Genomic DNA, 19,912 nt, shown 5'->3' with positions numbered 1-19,912 from the left:
CTGGCCAGGTGAACAAGATCTCAGGGGAATGAGGTCTTGGGTATTAGAATTTAAGAATAAAATCTTTCCAAGGATGACCCTGACACACGGTGAGGCTTGGAACCATTGCACTCCGTAGGTATAAATAAGCCAGTCTTCTGTTAAACTCACACGTGTTAATTCATCACCAGGATTGAGAACTCCCTCTTATTGGGGTGTTACAGTGGCAGGCGGCTCGACAATAAAAAGGAAGAGGCTATTGATACACACAACCACGTGGAAGAATTTCAAATGCACCAGGCCCAGTGAAGGAAGCCAGACACAAAGGCTATGTATTTTAGGATTCCACTTACTTGACATTCTGGAAAAGGCAAAACCAGAGAAACAGAAACAGATCAGTGAGTGTCAGAGGCTGGTGGTTGGGGGCAGGGGTTAACTACAGAGGGGCAGCCTGAGGGAATTTTGGGGGATGATATAAATGTTTCTATGCCTTGATTATGGGGGTAGTTATACTGTATGCATTTGCCAAAATTAAAAGACTATACAAAGGGTAAATTTTACTGTGTGTAACATATATCTTAATAAACTCGATTAAAACATATGCACACACTTGGGGTGCCTGGATGGCTCAGTCGATTAAGCATCCGACTCTTGAATTCAGCTCCAATCATGATCTCAGGGTCATGAGATTGAGCCCAGCACCAGGCTCTGTGCTGGGCATGGAGCCTGCTTGGGATTCTCTCTCTCGCATTTCCCCTCACCACCACTTTCTTTCTCTCTCACTCTCTTTAAAAAACAAAAACAAACCAAAAAACACATGCACACACAAAATGAGATATTATTACACACCCACTAAAATGGCTAAAATTAAAAAGACTGACCATAACAAGTACAGGTAAGGACATGGAGCAATGGGAACTCTCATACATTTCTAGTAGGAATGCAAAATGGCTTTGTTTTGTTTTGTTTTTAAGAGAGACGGGGTTCTGAGGACAGTCAGACCTGGGCTTAAAACTCTGGCCTTACCACTTATCACTGTGTGATGTTGGGCAAGTCAGTTAGGGTTTCTAAGCCTTGGTTGGTTCATCTACACATGAGATAATAGTAGTACATACTGGCTTACTTTATAGGGTCAGCATAAAGCATAAAGGAGACAATGCTTGTAAAATGCTTACTTTGGTCCCTGGCACATAGCAAGTAACCAAAAATACTAGATTTTGCTATTTTTTTTAAGATTTATTTACTGATTTTGAGAGAGAGAGAGTGCATGAGCAGGGGGAGGGGCAGAGGGAGGGGGAAAGAATCTCAAGCAGACTCCCCGCTGAGTGGGAAGCCAGATGTGGGGCTTGATCCCAGGACACTGAGATCATGAGCTGAAATCAAGATTTGGCTGTTTAACCGACTGAGCCACCCAGGCACCCCTAGATTTTGCTATTTTTTTTTAAAGATTTTTATTAATTTATTTGACAGAGAGAGAGAGAGAGAATGGGCACGCACATACAAGCAGGGGGACTGGCAGGCAGAGGGAGAGGGAGAAGCAGGCTCCCCGCTGAGCAGGGATCCCAGGACCCTGGGATCATGACCTGAGCCTAAGGCAGATGCTTAACCGACTGAGCCACCCAGGTGTCCCAGATTTTGCTATTTTTAATATTATTATCATTCTTCTTGTTATCGCTGCCTCTGAACTCATCAAGGGACAGATGAGCTCTGTTTGTAAAATACCCAGCACTGTTCTTGGCAAGCATTAGATTCTCAGTACACGTTTGTCAAATAAAAGAGTGAACAAATGGAGTCACACATCAGTGGAAGGCGTAAGGCCTCTATTTGAGTGGAACTGGCAGAAGGGTTGATGGCAGCCATCCCTGGAGCATTCCACTTCAAATGCTAGAGGTCTAATATCAGAATCCTCAGCTTAAAATCAAGACCCCTACAATGCTGAGAAGTTCAGGAGTTTTCTTCCACTCAATCACTGGGACTTGTAAAGGTGGCCTTGACCTCCCTAACAGTTTATAAACATTCTCCATGTGTTAGAAAATTGCTCAAAACCAATTTCACCACGTAGGATTCACAAATACCTCCAAGATAGCCCGAAGGAAAGGGCTTTTTGGGATTTGATCTTCCGGTTGGGAAGGTAAGGTGAAACAGACTGAAACTATATCCATGGGCCAGCAAACACCAAGATGATCCCACAAGAAGATAAATCTTTCCATGTGGAGCTCCACTAGAGGAACCTGGGGCAGAGATTGCTTATCAAATCACGAAGGTCATGACCAGCCCCTCTGAGGCTATTGAGACATGGCTATGCACCATCAAGAGGAAAACTGGGGGTAATTTGATGCAGTGCCCCATTTTTAGCATTCCTTTTGCACAATACAATGTCTGACTTTTGCCAGCAAAGTCTGCCCACCTGCCAACAGATATCAACACTCAGAAGAGAAATTCCAATCCAAGAAAATCTTTTCTGTCCGATACTCAGATGAACTAAAGATACCCAGTGAGCCTTCGGCTGATGCTGTCCTTTCAAGCCTGCTTGGGGGATCGTACTTTCCTGTAGCACACTTCATTTCTTCACATTATGAGTCTTGGTGCAGAGGTAGTTCACAGAGGGCAATGCTAAAATGAATACACTTTTCCCAAGCGTAATCTCTGGGGGATTAATGAGCACAGCTGTTGAGTTCGAGGATCCTGGGACAAAAGCACCTCCCCACAGAAGTCTCTGTTTAAGCGCCTGTGTAAATCCCAGAGAAGGGCTTTGAAAATGGAACAAAAACAGTTTGTTCTTCTTTGTTTTCAAATGCCCTCATTAGAGAGATCATTTAAGGGATTCAGTTATTCACTAAAATACTTATTATGTACCTAGTCTGTGCCAGACAGTGTTCTAGGGGCTGGGGATATGGGATGAACAAGTCAAGCAACTTCTATCCTGGAGCTCGCATTCTGGTCAGGGTGACAGGCAATGGACAAACCAAACGAGTATCCAATATAATGTCAGGTAATTGGTAAGTGATAGGCAGAAAAAAAAGCATAGTAAGAGGCTAGAGAATGATGAGTGGGTGCTATTTTTGAAAGGGTAAGCAGGAGAGACATTCAAGAAGAATCCTGAATGAAGCAAGAGAAGGTACCATGATTGAGAGTTGCCAAGCATAAAGAACAAACAGCAAGAGCAAAGGCCCTGAGGCAGGAGCATGCTTGGTGTTCCTGAGGAACTACAAGAAGGCCACTAGCTGGCTTTTTAAAAAGATGCCGTGGGGGTGCCTGGCTGACCCAGTTGGCAGAGCATGAAACTCTTGATCTCGGGGTTGCTTGAGTTCAAGCCACATATTGGGTGTAAAGCTTACTTAAAAAAAAAAAAAAGATGCACCATGAAGTAAGATGGAACCAGTAATAATAATAAAATGGTAACAGTAAGAACAACAACAGCTAATATTTATTGTGGATTTACTATGTGCCTGGCACTGTGCAAGGCCCAAATGTGGACTAACCATCTGATTCCATCTTCATAGATGGGAACCATTAATAGTCCCATTTTACAAGCAGGAAACTGTCATTCAGAAGTTACATAACCCACCCAAAGGCATCAATAAATAGATCTGTCTGCTGGTAGAGTCCATATTATTAACAAGTGGCCATAGGGCATGGTTTGCATAGAATAAAACAAGTCTTTCCACTCAGCCACAACTTTCAAGAACAAGAAAGTTAAGGCTAATGATGAGACCTTCAAGTGATCTTTCAAAAACAATTTTTGTTTTTGGTCACGCCTAACATCCCAGCCTGCGCCTGAAGTGGACAAAAATTTCTCTTCCTCTAAGTACAGAGCCTCAACTTGGAATTTCTGCTTTCTGCAGAAAAATATGAGAGGAACTACAAAACTTTTTCTTTGTATTCTTTGAAGAGTCTTTTCACAGTTGCTTGGTTTTTATCTTGGGCTGTTTTAGTCACCCATTTCCTACCTAACTATATAGGTCATCTCTAAATAGAAAGGAGTGGTTTTTTGGAGGGAAAAATCAAGTTAAATCAAATCAAACACAGTTGAACAACCATCTCTTGCTTTTTGTTTTTTTTATAAATTGTGGTAAAATATACTTAACATAAAATTTACCGCCTTAACCATTTTTTTTTAAGATTTTATTTATTTGACAGAGAGAGACACAGCGAGAGAGGGAACACAAGGAGGGGGAGTGGGAGAGGGAGAAACAGGCTTCCCAACAAGCAGGGAGCCCAATGCGGGCTCCATCCCAGGACCCTGAGATCATGACCTGAGCCGAAGTCAGATGCTTAATGACTGAGCCACCCAGGAGCCCCCACCCTACCCATTTTTAAGGGTATGGTACAGTGGTATTAAGTCCACTCACATTGTCGTGCAAAATCACCAGCATCCTTCCCCAGGACTCTTCACATCTTGTAGAACTAAAACTCTGTAACCATTGAACACTAACTCCCCATTTACCCTCTCCCCAGCCCCTGGCAACCACCCTTATACTTTCTATCTTTATGATTCTTACTATTCTAACTACCTCATCTAAATGGACTCATACAGTATTTGTCTTTTCGTGACTGGCTTATTTCACTTAGCCTTATCCACGTTGTAGCACATGACAGATTCCTTTCCTTTTTAAGGTGGAATAATATTACATTGCACATATATACCACATTTTCCTTATCCATTTATGTGTCGATGGACACTTGAGGTGCTTCCATGGCTTAGGTAGTGACAATAATGCTATGAACAATAAACAAATATCTATTCAAGACCCCACTTTCATTCTTTTGGAACTCACACCACTTTTTATTTAGAATCTTCAGAATGCTCTGAAGAGGGAAATGCCAATATTCCTCCCCTTGCCTTTTAAACTGCTGGCTGATCCAATGGGTTTTCTCTGGTGAAGTCTAACACATGTGCTGTGAAAGGCTTTCTTTGTTCGTGAAATCAAACCGTACTCCAAATGACTTGTGGTCTGTTATTTCTTGTTAATTAAGACTGTAACAGGAGAGCTATAGGCAAAATAATCAAACTTCCTTGCGACCTAAAATATTTGACCATAAATACCTAGATCTTTTCTAAACACACACACACACACACACACACACACCCTTAAAAAGGCTCAGGAATAATAGTCTAATGATGCCAAATTTGAACTAAAGAGGAAAAGGGTACAAAAAGTATCATGGTTGAGGGGCGCCTGGGTGGCTCAGTTGGTTAAGCGACTGCCTTCGGCTCAGGTCATGATCCTGGAGTCCCTGGATCAAGTCCCGCATCGGGCTCCCTGCTCAGCAAGGAGCCTGCTTCTCCCTCTAACCCTCCCCCCCTCTCATGTACTCTCTCTCTCTCATTCTCGCTCTCTCAAATAAATAAATAAATCTTAAAAAAAAAAAAGTATCATGGTTGAATGTAGGTTTCCAAGTCTTTATTTAAATAATGTTTCTATTCTTCTGTAAAAACAATATATTCTTTGTAGATAATTTGAAAAATAGAAAAAAGCAGAGGGCAAAAATGTCGCCCCTTATCCTATCTCTGAACAACTACAATATTATTTTATATATTTGTTTCTAGTGAACTATCTACATATCCATATATTTTTAAAAATTTTTTATTTATTTATTTGACAGAGAGAGACAAAGCAAGAGAGGGAACACAAGCTGGGGGAGTGGGAGAGGGAGAAGCAGGCTTCCCGCGGAGCAGGGAGCCCGATGCGGGGCTCCATCCCAGGACCCTGGGATCCTGACCTGAGCCGAAAGCAGATGCTTAACGACTGAGCCACCCAGGTGCCCCTACATATCCATATTTTTAACATAATTATAAATAATCTACATATAAGACATTTTATTCTTTCTTCACCTAATATACTATGGCAATCTCCATCTTGTTACTATGCTCTGTTTATTTTTAGTGTTGACATAATAGTCCATTGAGTAAATGCCCAGTATTTATTTTATAATTACTATGTTATTGAATATCATTTGTTTTACATTTTACTTAATCTAAAATTTGCCGCACGCTTTCAGGAAGAAAACTCTGATTCTGGTAGAGCTTCTAGATTGTATCACAGATACAATCTTCACTTATCCAGCCTCTAGCTATCAGAATAGGTCAAGAGATACCTAGGCCAGTGGGATTAAAAGATAAAACAAGTGGTCATTCAGTCACCACTTCCCAGGCTTCTTCTAGTCTCAGAGGTCTGCTGTATTGGTAGCAAATGGTACTCCCCAGAGTTGTGCAGTGGACAACCCATACAACTGGACACATGGTTTTACCTGTTTATACACTCCTGCACAGGGTCCATGCAACTCCAACATCCTTAGACATACTTCATGGTCCCAATCTCTTACTTCTTCCTCTCTTCACTCTCCCAACAAGACCTACACCAAGGCACACCTGTATATATTGCTGGTACATGTAAATAGGTCTAGAGGCTAGTCTCCAGCCTCTCTAGAGGGTAATATAGCAATAATTGGCAAAACTCTGAAAAAAGGTGCTTACTTTTTGAGCCATCAATTCCACTTCTAGGAATTAACCTTATAAAGAGAATCAGTTAAGTGTTCAAGGACATATGAACAAGGATGTTTTCATAATATGTTTTGTATAGAAGAGAAAACTGGAATGTCTAACGCTGGTTAAATAAATTACGGATCACAGAGCCATTACAATTTGTGAGACAGATCTTTGTGTACTGACAAAAAAGAAGATCCCCAGTTTATCACTAAGGGGAAAAAGCAGGCATAAAGCAGTGTTGGCCTCACAATTTTGCTTTAAAAAAATTCCTATATGAACAGGAAAAATTCTAGAAGGATGAATACATTAACATTTTTTAAAAAATTTCTATGTATTATCCTTTTTTTCCACAATGGAAATGTATTACTTAAACAATAAAAATAATAGATATGTTTTAAAAATTTTGCTCCTTGGGGTAGGCTTCCCCTCTCCAGCTACGAGCAAGTCGATATAGGACACAGTCTTTCCCTGGGACAAAGTGGAACGGTTTCTCTGCACAAGTGGACCCAGATTTTTATTTTGTGCCAATATCCTCCTTAATGTGCAAGTAATCAAGAGTCTAGAACTTTTTGTCTTGAAAACAATCATTGTTAGGACTCTAGATTGTGACAGAAATCCATCTGGAAGAGACTCACTGGCATCGCTAAATCCAGGTGCTCCACGGCCTTCAAGGCTCAGCCCCCTCCTGGCTCCCAGCTCCCTTGCCTCTGCAGTCACTCTTCTGTCAGGTTCTTTACTCACTGGCAAGATGTTTGCGGACAGCCTGGCCTCCCAGCTACCCCCATGCAAAGCAAGCTGCTCTGTCTCAACATCTCCTGTGAGATCCCAGGATGGTTTCACTAGGTGTGACTGGCCTGATTTAGGTCCCTAGCCCATCCTGAACTAATCCCTGTAGCCAGAGGGATGCGATATTCTAGTGTTCGAGCTGGAAGAGACCCACCTCTACAGCCAGGGGGAGAGGGACTGTCCAACTCTAAACCTGTACTCTTTGTTTATAGCAAGCTCTTTCTCCTCGGGGCGCCTCATCCACCCCAGCTCACTGCACAATAGACATAGGTGTAAGTGCACAGATTCTCATTGTTCTCTGCAGGTGGAAATCGGGATCGCCAGTCTTTTTTTTTTGCGAAGCCACAAAGGGGCTGCTGGTGCAACCTTGCACTGTATTGTTCACCAAATGAACAAAAACAGTAATGATTGATGGGCTTTGTGATTGTCAGCTGTCACAGTGCCTGGAGGGGGCGTTGATCCTGGGAGGAGGGGAGACTGTATGCCACCCTGGAGTCTAGGCTGAGTTAGACAGAATAAAATAAAACAAATGGGCAGAAAGCATAAAACACCAGAAGCTTATTTAGACAGAATCAATATTCACTGGATTTATCTGGTCTCTGCCTTCTAAATCATTAAAGAAATTTCAATCCTTATGGCCCATGGGAACCTCATTTGAACTTCATAGTTAAAATAGAGAGCAGAGTTTTCTCTATTCACGGTTACCTGTAACATCCAGTATTTCAGCAGCAGAAAGGCACCATTGATGTGGTAATGCAACTTATCACCAATCACACTTCAGAGAGTGTTCAGAGGACCAGATTCATTCACAATATCCAAACAGCTTTTCAAAAAAAACATTCAGTTTTGCATGTTGAAACAATCTGGCTTTCTAACCATTCGTTAATCTAGTATTTTGGAAAAAAGGAACAAGACCGTGTCTACTTTAACAGGTGTGTTTAACATCTAGTAATAACTACCAGGAACCTATTTATAAGGCTAATTATAAAGTCAAAGCTACCAAGAATGGTTCACCACACATAGCTTTTCATACCACATGACATTTCTTTTAATGTGGTTGGTTAAAATATATTTTTATGAGATGTCCAGCTAGTTTCATGATAACAAGTGAGGATATCAGATTTCTGGATTTTAAAACTTCCTGTCACAAGAATATTATTCAGTCTTTCTTTTTTTTTTTTTTTTTAAAGATTTTATTTATTTATTTGACAGAGAGAGACACAGCGAGAGAGGGAACACAAGCAGGGGGAGTGGGAGAGGGAGAAGCAGGCTTCCTGCTTAGCAGGGAGCTCGACACGGGGCTCGATCCCAGGACCCTGGGATCATGACCTGAGCCGAAGGCAGACGCTTAACGACTGAGCCACCCAGGCGCCCCTAAAAGAGGGAACACAAGCAGGAGGAGTGGGAAAGGGAGAAGCAACCTCTCCACTGAGCAAGGAGCCCAACGTGGGGCTTGATCCCAGGACCCTGGGACCATGACCTGAGCTGAAGGCAGACGCTTAACGACTGAGCCACACAGGTGCCCCAAATATTATTCAGTCTTAAAGATGAAGGAAGTTCTGACACGTGCGACAATATAGATGAATCTTGAGGACATTAAGTGAAATAAGCCAGTCACAAAAGGACAAATACTGTATGATTGCACTTCTATGAGGTATCTAGGTAGTCAAACCATAGAGACAGAAAGTAAAAGGGTGGCTGCCAGGGGCTGGGGGAAGGAGGGCATGGGGAGGAGTTATTGTTTGGTGGGGACAGAGTTTCAGTTTAGAAAGATGAAAGAAAGTTCTAGAAATGGATGGTGGTAATGGCTGCCCAACAGTGTGAATATGCTTAACGTCACTTTACAACTAAACATGGTTAAAATGGTAAATTTCATGGTATGTATAGTTTACCATACAAAACAATTTTGTGGGGGGCTATATTTTTCCCTCACAGTGTTTAAGACAGTACAAGTAACCGTTTTCATTAATTGTAAACCCTTCATGCAAAGTGCAATAAAACTACATGGGAGTGTGTAAGGAGAGAGAGTTTGTGCAAGGGCTGCCTGTGACGGAACACTTGACGGATTTCTGAAAATCCCTTTTTCTGGTCTTAGGATGTTTCGTTGTTATAAAACCAGGCCAAGGGGTGCCTGGGTGGCTCAGGTGGTTAAGCATCTGCCTTCGGCTCAGGTCATGATCTCCAGGCCCTGGGATCGAGCCCCGCATCAGGCTCCCAGATCAGCGGGGAGTCTGCTTCTCCCTCTCCCTCTGCCTCTCCCCTTGCTTGTGCTCTCTCTGTCTCTCTGTCTCTCTTAAATGAATGTATAAAATCTTAAAAAAAAAAAAAAAAGGCCAAAAATCAAGAACTTGTGTCAGAAGAACACATGGTTAAAAGGTGTAAAATGGCTTGCTTTGTATTTTTTCCCATAATTATTCATTTGTTTACTTACACATAATTTACATAACATAAAATTCACCCCTTTTACAGTTTACAGTTCAGTGGTGTTTATTCACAGTTGTACCACCATTTCCATCACCTAATTCCAGAACATTTCTATCACCCAAAACAATGCCGTTAGCAGTCACTCCCCGTGCCGCTCTTCCTCGGGTTCCTGACCACCACTAATCTGGTTTCTGTCTAGGGATTTACCTATTCTCGACATTTTATTTAAATGGAATATGTGGCCTTTTATGTCTGGTTCCTTCTATTTAGCATAAAGTGTTCAAGGTTCATCTACCTCGTAGCGTGTATCAGTACTTCATTCCTTTTTATGGCTGAGTAACGATCCACATTGTACGTATCCATTCATCAGTTGGTGGATGTTTCGATTGTTTCCCACATTTTGGCTATTGTGAATAATGCTTACATGAACATTCATGTACAGGTGTTTGTATGGACAGATGCTTTCAATTATCTTAAACATATACCTAGGAGTAGGATTGCTGAGTCATGGAGCGGTGACTCAGTGTTTAGATTTTTGACAAACTGCCAAACTGCTTTCCAAAGTGACTTTTCCCATTTCTTGCCAGCAGTGTGCCGGCCCTTCCAAGATCTCTACATTCTCGCCAATGCTGTTATTGCCTTTTGGATCCTAGCCATGCTGGTGGACGTGAAGTGGCATCTCACTGTGGTTTTGCTTTGCATTTCCTACATCTTTTCATGTGCCTCTTGGCCATTTGCATATATTCTTTGAAGAAGTGTCTATTCGAATCCCTTGCCAGTTTTGTAATTGATTTATTTGTCGGGCTGTGAGAATTCTTTATATATTTGGGATATTAGACCCTTATCTGATACATGATTTGCAAATGTTTTCTTCCATTCTGTGTTTTGTCTTTTTGTTCACTTGATGGTGTTCTTAAGAGCCAAAAGTCTGGGTTTTTTTTTTTTTTTAATTTTTTTATTCTTATGTTAATCCCCATACATTACATCATTAATTTTAGATGAAGTGTTCCATGATTCATTGTTTGTGCATAACACCCAGTGCTCCATGCAGAATGTGCCCTCCTCAATACCCACCACCAGGCTAACCCATCCTCCCACCCCCTCCCCTCCAGAACCCTGTTTGTTTTTCAGAGTCCATCGTCTCTCATGGTTCGTCTACCCCTCCGATTTCCCCCGCTTCATTCTTCTCCTCCCGCTACCTTCTTCTTCTTTTTTTTTTTTCCTTAACATATATTGCATTATTTGTTTCAGAGGTACAGATCTGAGATTCAACAGTCTTGCACAATTCACAGCGCTTACCAGAGCACATACCCTCCCCAGTGTCTATCACCCAGTCACCCCATCCCTCCCACCCCACACCCCACTCCAGCAACCCTCAGTTTGTTTCCTACAATTAAGAATTCCTCATATCAGTGAGATCATATGATACATATCTTTCTCTGTTTGCAAAAGTCTGGGTTTTTTAAAAAGATATTTCTTTGAGAGAGAGAGAGTGTGCAAGCACAAGTGGGGGAGGGGGGGTAGGGGGAGAGGAAGAGGGAGCAGCAGACTCCCTGCTGAGCAGGGAAGCAGACATAGGGCTCGATCCCAGGACCCTGAGATCATGACCTGAGCCAAAGGCAGACACTTAACTGGACTGAGCCACCCAGGCGCCCCAAAAGTTTTTTTTTTAAGATTTATTTGTTTTTATTTTAGAGAGAGAGTGGGGGATGAGGGGAAGGGGCAAAGGGAGGAGAGAGAGATTCTCAAGCAGACTCCCCGCTGAGCACATCACCCAATGTGGGGCTCTATCTCACAGCCCTGAGATCATGACTTGAGCCAAAATCAAGAATCAGACACTTAACCTACTGAGCCACCCAGGCACTCGAAGAGCCAAAAGTTTTGAATTTTGACGAAGTCCGATGTCTTTTTCTTCGCTTGTTGCTTGTGCTTTTTGTTATGTAAACTGTTGTTTAATCCAAAGTCATGAAATTTACACCTATGTCTTTTTTTCAAACTTTTATAGTTTTAGCATTTTTATTTAGGTCTTTGATTCATTTTGGATTAATTTTTGTATATTGTATGAGGTAGGGGATCTAACTTTATTCTTTTGCATGTGGATATTCAGGAGTTCTAGCACTATGTGTTGAAAAGACTATTCTTTCCCCATCGAATGGTCTTGGCACTCTTGTTAAAAATCAATTGACCAGGGGTGCCTGGGTGGCTCAGTCAGTTAAACGTCTGCCTTCAGGGGGCGTCTGGGTGGCTCAGTCGTTAAGCGTCTGCCTTCGGCTCAGGTCATGATCCCAGGGTCCTGGAATCGAGCCCCGCATCGGGCTCCCTGCTCCACGGGAAGCCTGCTTCTCCCTCTCCCACTCCCCCTGCTTGTGTTCCCTCTCTCGCTGTGTCTCTGTCAAATAAATAAAATCTTAAAAAAAAAATCAGTTGACCATAAATGTAAGGGTTTATTTCTGTACTCTCATTTCTATTCCATTAATCTATGCCACTAGCACTTGATTACTATAGCTCTATAGTAAGTTTTGCAACAGAGAAGTGTGAGTCCTCTGATTTTGTTCTTTTTTTAAGACTGTTTTGGCTATTTGGGGTCTCTTACATTTTCATATGAATTTTAGGATCTGCTTGTCAGTTTCTGTTAAAAAAAAAAAGTCAGTTGGGATTTTGATAGAGATGGCACTGAATCTGCAGATCAATTTGTACTATTATCTTCACAACATGAGGTCTTCCAATCAATGGACACAGGCTGTCTTTCCATTTGTTTGGGTCTTACTAAATTTTTTTCAGTGATGTTTTGTAGTTCTCAGCATACAAGTCTTGCACTTCTTTTGTGAAATTTATTCCTAAGTATTTTGTTCTTTTTGATGCTATTACAAATGGGATTTTTATTAATTTCATTTTCAGATTGCTCATTGCTAAGTACATATAAATACGATTGATTTTTTGTGTATTGGTTTGGTATCCTGCAACCTTGCTGGACTTGTTTCTTCTAATTTTTAAATATTTTTAGTAAATTACGTAGGAATTTCTGTATAGAAGGTCATGTTTATATAGAGAATAGAGATAGGTTTTTTTAAAAGATTTTATTTATTTATTTGACAGAGAGAGAGAAAGCGAGAGGGAACACATGCAGGGGGAGTGGGAAAGGGAGAAGCAGGCTTCCCGCCGAGCAGGGAGCCTGATGCGGGGCTTGATCCCAGGACCCTGAGATCATGACCTGAGCCGAAGGCAGTCGCTTAACTGACTGAGCCACCCAGGCACCCCGAGAATAGAGATAGTTTTACTTCCTCCTTTCTGATTAGAATGCCTTTTATTCCTTTTCTTTTATTTTTTTAAAGATTTTATTTATTTGACAGAGAGAGACACAGCAAGAGAGGGAACACAAGCAGGGGGAGTGGGAGTGGGAGAAGCAGGCTTCCTGCGGAGCAGGGAGCCCGATGCGGGGCTCCATCCCAGGACCCCAGGATCATGATGCCAGACGAAGGCGGACAGTCAACCGACTGAGCCACCCAGGTGCCCCTTTATTCCTTTTCTTGCCTAACTTCCTTAGTTAAAACCTCCAGTGCTGTGCTGAACTGAAGTAGAGAGGATATCTTTGTTTCGTTCCCAATCTCAGGGGGAAAACATCCAGTTTTTCACCCTAAATATGATGTTAGCTGTGGAATTTTGTAACTACCCTTTATCAAGTTGAAGAAATTCCTTTCTAGTCATAGTTTGTTGAGTGTTTATCATAAAAGCCTGTTGGATTTTGTCAAATGTTCTTTCTGCATCCATAACATGGTTTAAATTAATTTGAAATTAATGAAAATCATACTGTATTCTCTTTGTAAAGACTTTCTTCAGTGTATAGAAGGCTACGGTCTCCTTAATTCTTTCCCAGCCACCCCAAGTTACCCACTATTGTTAGATCGCTTCATTTCCTTTCAGGTATTTTCCTATCCTATGTGTGTGTGTGTAGCTGTCCAAAATATACGTTTTTTAAAAAAATATTTATTTATTTATTTGAGAGAGAGAGCACTCACGGATGTGCACAAGTTTGAGGAGGGGCAGAGGGAGAGCGAATCCTGAAGCAAACTCCCCGCTGAGCACAGAGCCCCCCATGCAGGGCTCAATCCCAGGACCCTGAGATCATGACCTGAGCTGAAATCAAGAGTTGGCCGCTTAACCAACTGAGCCACCCAGGTGCCCCTATACAGTACACATTTTAATAAAAAGTGGTATAATATATATGTGTGTGTGTGTGTGTGTGTGTGTGTGTGTATGCTATTTCCCCTTGAGATACCATCTTGTTCCCAGCTGATATTCCAGTGTCCCATCTTTCTTTTAAGGATGAGATCAGGGGTGGGGCGCCTGGGTGGCTCAGACGGTTGAGCGTCTGCCTTCGGCTCAGGTCATGATCTCAGGGTCCTGGGATCGAGCCCCGCATCGGGCTCCCTGCTCCTTGGGAGCCTGCTTCTCCCTCTGCCTCTCTCTCTCTCATGAATAAATAAATAAAATCTTTAAAAAAAAAAAAAAAAAGGATGAGATCAGGGGTGCCTGGGTGGCACAGTCGTTAAGCGTCTGCCTTTGGCTCAGGTCATGATCCCAGAGTCCTGGGATCGAGCCCCACATTGGGTTCCCTGCTCAGTGGGATGCCCGCTTCTCCCTCTCCCCCTGCTTGTGTTCCCTCTCTCGCTCTGTCTCTCTCTGTCAAATAAATAAAATCTTTAAAAAAAAAAAAGGATGAGATCAAGTCCCTCCTTTTTTGTGGAAGCTTCTGAGGTCATCCCACATATCAGACATCTTTCCTTCTAGCAACAACTTAGGATCTTACCCCCTACTTGGCACTCTTCAGTTATATATATATATCACAGGAAATGTTTGTGATACTATATTATATATTATATAATATAATTATTATATATTATATATACATATCACAGGAGATGTTTGGATTTGAATGAACCGAATTCTCACACAGCATACACTTGCCCCTACACATCTTTTGTACCATAAGGAACATTTCTAGCTATTGTGTGATGATAGCATTATAACCAGTTAAATTTTGAGCCACTGTGACATCTTTTTACATGGCGGTGTTTGTTGGTATGATGAGCTGAATTCAGCTGTCTTATAGACTACAGAGAGTCCCCAACTTATAATAACACTTTATATGGTGGTTTGAAAGCCATATGCCTTAAGTAGAAACTGTACTTTAAATTTTGAATTTTGATCATTTCTTGGGTGAGTGATATGCTGTACGATACTCTCACAATCCTAGGCAGTGCAGCAAGTCGCAGGTCCCATTCAGCCAGCTGATCACCAGGGTCAATAACCAATACACTGATGACCATTCTGTACCCATGCAATTATTCTATTTTTCACTTTCAGTGCAGTATTCAATAAGTTCCAGGAGCTATTCAACACTTTATTATAAAACAGACTATTTTATAGCTGCCCAAATGTCAGCTAACATAAATGTTTTGAGCACATTTATAGGCTAAGCTAAGCTATGAGGTCCAGCGGGTTAGGTGTATTAAATGAATTTTCAACTTATAATATTTTCAGCTTACAATGGGTTTATCAGGATGTAGCCCCATGATAAGTAGAGAAACATCTCTCTGTTTTTATGCTCTGCCCGTAACACAGGCTCCTGTGTGTGGAAGTCTTACTGCATGGGAGAATCAGGGACAGAACATCCCCTTTTCCTGTTAACATAATGGTTGTATTCCAGGCTTCTGAGTGTGATTTGGTTTGAAAAAAGCACTTTGCTGTTTTAAAGAAAGGAAATCTGAAAATCACTATTTTATTGCATTTTGCTCTTACAGTTTCATTAAAAGGATCAGAAAATGGGAAAGTAAAACGGCTAATTCTAGTGTAACAAGTGTAAGTCTTACAAATGAAATACGCTGACGACAAAGACGGAGCTCGGAAAGCAGTGGAAGCCAGGAATCTTTGACCTTGGTTGGGCGTCCCTGAACTTAAGCTACCCTGCTGATGTTCAGTTATGAAGGAAAAAGACCACAGGTATAAAATACGTATGAAATGCTGAAAACCTATGTTGTCACTAGTTTTATCTAAATCGCGGGGTATAATAGAGGGTTTTATAACCAGTTTTTAACTCTTTGGGAACAAACTGCTTCTTATAATGTGCAAGTCTATTATTTAACTTCCACATCTGACTTCGACCCACATGTTCAGGAATGTGCCATGTACAAAAGGAGTGGAATGACTGGATGATATTGCCTGAGACAGTAGGAAGCTCCCTGTAATCAAGGACAGTCCCATTTAATGGTCATTTAACAAATATTTTGCTTGTTGATTTATTAATTGTATCTCATTAGAGTAAATCTAACTTCTTCATGGAGAATTGTTTGCTGGTGTGTTCCCTTCAGTCTACTTCTCCTGTAGTAATTCTGAGGAGCCCATCAACGTGCATCTTTGGCCTCCACGTAAATCCACTGAGACTTTTCCTTGTGGCGATTTACTACCCCTGAAATCAAATCTAAACTCATTCCATTGACTTGGGTGGAGACATGCTTCTACCTAGAATGGGTGCTTCCTGTTTACCTGGAAGCTTCTTAACGTTGATACTTGGCCAACAAATCGAAGAGGATGTACACTTTTTAGCACGAGATACACATGCCACTCTCATATATATTTGGTAAGAATTTTTCAAAGTACATCCTTCCTGAAGGGCCACATGACAATATGGATCAGGAACTTTAGAAAGGAACTCACCTTTGACCTAGAAATTCCACTTCTAGAATTTGTCCTACATAAACAACCAGACAAATGTGCAAAGATGCCTGCACAAAGATCTCTATTACAGCATTTATTATAATAATGATAAACTGGGAATAACCAATGGCTAGAAAAGACAGGTTTCAAAAGAAAAGGTTACTTCTAGCAGGTGATACGTGTTTATATATTATTCTATCTTTTCAGATTTTTTATGCTTTATTTTTTTAATTTTAATTCCAATGTTAACATACAGTGCTATATAAGTTTTAGATGTACAATATAGCCATTTGATGGTTCCATATATGACTCAGTGTTCACCAAGGTAAGTGTACTCTTAATCCCCTTCAACTGTTTCACCCATCCCCCACCCTATCCATTAAGTTTTTTTTTTTTAAAGATTTTATTTATTTTTCAACAGAGAGAGAGAGACAGCGAGAGAGGAAACACAAGCAGGGGGAGTGGGAGAGGGAGAAGCAGGCTTCCAACTGAGCAGGGAGCCCGATGTGGGACTCGATGACCTGAGCTGAAGGCAGACGCTTAATGACTGAGCCACCCAGGCGCCCTCCATTAAGATTTTTAAGGTTTGGAAAATTTCACACCAAAATGCCAGCAATGATTATTTTGGGGTAACAGTTTCGGTGGCTCAAAAAGTTTTATTTGCTCTACTTGAGTAATTTTCTTTTTTTTTTCTCCCTAAAATGAACACAGTATTGCTCTTTGTATGTATATAATATTATTTTTTTAGGTAATGCAGGCCAGTCAACCCAATATTAAAAGGCTGGAGGGTACTTTTAATGACAATTGCAACGTAAGTTTTGGTAAAAATTCTAAATCACTCTTTGAGATGTATTTTGCAGAGAATCCTATTTCTGAGGTTTGGATGTTAGCTATTACTATAGCTCTGTTTCAAATTCATCTAACAGTTTTCCCATGGGCCCTCCACATCACAAAAATTCCCAATCAGACCAAATGCCATAATTGCACATGACTCTTACCAGATAGGCTCTCCAGAAGGATTGAATGCACAGAGCTGCCTCTTCTTCTGTCAGCAGGAGGGAGAGTGGGATCGGCGGCCGGGGACTGAAAAGCAATAAAATGGTCATATGCCCATGAGAATCCATCCTTCAGCCTTGGCAGCCCTTTGACAACATAATGGCCTCTCTGATTAAGTGCCTCATCCATTTCCATTCTTAGAAAGCAACAATGCCATTTTTGATAGAAAAGTTTAGGCTTGAGTTAGCATGTTGTATTTTAAAATCCAAGATGGATTCGTTTTGTTTTGTTTTTAACCAGTGTACTCTTAAATCACTGTTAGCCTGTTCTGCTTCGAAAGGCTCAGGCTGTTAAAGCTGCATGTGAGTCCTAAAAGGTGGGACCTCCATAAGGCTCTATAGACATAAAACAGGAGACAAAGCAGGGCGACTTTTAAATACTGCATTACAACTGAGACATAATAAAGGATTCTTTTTCTACCTTTCTACTGAAGGGAAATTAAGCAGCTCATCTCTTTTCTCAAGGCAAAAATATTGGAATTTATATCTGATAAATTGTGTGTGCATTCCAGTTTAATGTGGCTTGAATTCAGGCATATTTTTAAGTTAAGTTCTGCTACTATATCTTAATAGGCAATAAAATATCTCAAGTGCTGGGTCAGTTGACATTGCTTGCTCTTGTGGGATTTTTCAGATTGGGATGGGATGTTTGATCATAGATATCATGTTTAAAAATCATGGTGAAATGCTCTTTTCTCTCCCCCCCCCACCAAAAGTTGCATAGAGATACTAATTCCTGACAAGTTCTTATAAGTATGATTTGATTCTGGTTCCTTATGTTTCTCTAAAGCACAGCTACCTCTGAAAAGCCCAGTTAAGCCTTTTTAGATATAGTACAAAGAAATAAACCTCAGAAAGGATGTGGGTCACATGGAGGCTGCTCCCAGGACAGGATCCCCAGAAATGACTTTGCAAGTGAGGGGTTCTTAAGTTCCCTGGCCTCAGAGTTCTCCCTAACAACAGCCATCATTTGAGTTTATAGTAACTCCCATCATACAGAGAGGTTGACTAACCCAAGGTCACACAGCTTGTAGATGGCCTAGTTGGGATCTGAGCCCAGACTCATAGGATCCTAAAGCCTAGGCTTCCCTCTCAATGCTCGGCTGACACCAAACTTTCACTGGGCAAATACTTGCAGATGTGGAGCCTGGCACAGACTGCAAAGCTAAGTGGCAACATTGCATGATTCTCCAGGATGTGTGGTTTTATTTCTCTCTAAACTCTGATTTAAAAACAACAACAACAACAACCCACCCTTGATATAGTATGTTTGTTTGAATGAATGAATGTGCTTTTGAATTATTCCAGAATCAAAGAAATCAAAGCCCAGAAGAATCTTGAGGTTATTGAGATCCTTTCAAGGGAGTGCGGTGTTGTTGCCAGGTTCTGGGTCTTGGACTGGGCAGGTCCTTTCGAAGAGGCCAAGTAAAGAAGATTCTTCTATTTCTTTGGAGAAATAATTACATGCTCAAAATGACAGCATTGTTAGAAAACCGTCCCTAATGTTCCGTTTCCATTTTTATTTGCATGATGTGGTGGCTTTTTAAAATTTTTGTTTGGTTCTCTTTATGTTTTCACTTCTTCTTGCCTAATATGTGGCTCTCTGGGCTGCAACAGAGCATTCATATTTTGCTGGAGGCCTGCTTTCTACATTAAATGTCTGTACTCATCAATTGTCCTTATTCTCAGTTGTGTGACACCAACAAATCACATCCCTGAAGTAATTCTCTTTCACTAGTTAAAAATCAATGGCTTCTAGAGAGACCTTGGTGTTTCTAAGGAGACCTTGGTATGCTGGCAATGGATTTACGAGACTAATATTATCATGCATTAATACTAGCTGATATTTACTAAGAGCTTTCTGGACTCCCCTCCTATAGGCATTGCTCCTTATATTCCAGCCATGCTGTCCTTTTTCATCTCTTCAAAAGTGCCCTCCTACCTCAAGGTCTTTGCAGAGGGGCTTTCCTGTGCCTCCAATATCCCCCTACCCCAGCCAGGGGCATTGTGTACAGCTGTGCAGGTTGCTGCTTAAAGACACCCAGCGGGCGGGCCAGAGGGCGCTGAAACCCAGCCTATGCTCTTCCTGCTAAGCCATGCTCAGGGTGTGAGCCCCGTCTGCCCTATGGTAGGGGTTCAAAACCTTAAGGTAGCAGGTGAGAGGGCTGACACTTCTTCCTCCTGGTTCACTCTCACTCTTTCTTCTGATTATGGAAAGGTGTTCTTTGATTAGGTTAGGACCCAGTGGAGCTCTGTGTAATTTTCCTTCCTAGTCCTTGGCCCAATTCGGAGATGTAACTCTGTGTGGTTATCTAATGAATGCCCCGATCCTCAACTGGACTGAAAGCTCCACGAGGGCAGAGACCAGGCCTGTGTTTGCTCCTCGTGGTAGTCCCAACGCTTAGGAATTATTCCAGAATCAAAGACATCAAAGCCAGGGAGAACCTTAGGGGTAGGGATACCA

At 41.5% G+C, this 19,912-nt stretch overlaps 1 protein-coding gene across 5 annotated transcripts in view; it reads right to left on the bottom strand.

Moving 5' to 3' along the window:
* Positions 1-19,912, bottom strand: part of IQCK (IQ motif containing K) — a 129,131-nt gene that overhangs the window by 51,998 nt on the left and 57,221 nt on the right. For all 5 annotated transcript variants that reach the window (XM_045875086.3, XM_064592611.1, XM_054507533.2 and 2 more), the window contains one exon: positions 17,392-17,476. In XM_045875086.3, coding sequence (XP_045731042.1) covers positions 17,392-17,476 — 85 coding nt within the window. The remainder of the gene's footprint in view (positions 1-17,391; positions 17,477-19,912) is intronic.

Source organism: Mirounga angustirostris, unplaced genomic scaffold (assembly GCF_029215605.1).
Source record: "Mirounga angustirostris isolate CCGP_5_RB_7025 unplaced genomic scaffold, mMirAng1.0.hap1 SCAF_5, whole genome shotgun sequence".
Lineage (NCBI taxonomy): Eukaryota > Metazoa > Chordata > Mammalia > Carnivora > Phocidae > Mirounga > Mirounga angustirostris.
Note: the sequence above shows the minus strand (reverse complement) of the source record. Positions and strands in the feature narration are given on the sequence as shown.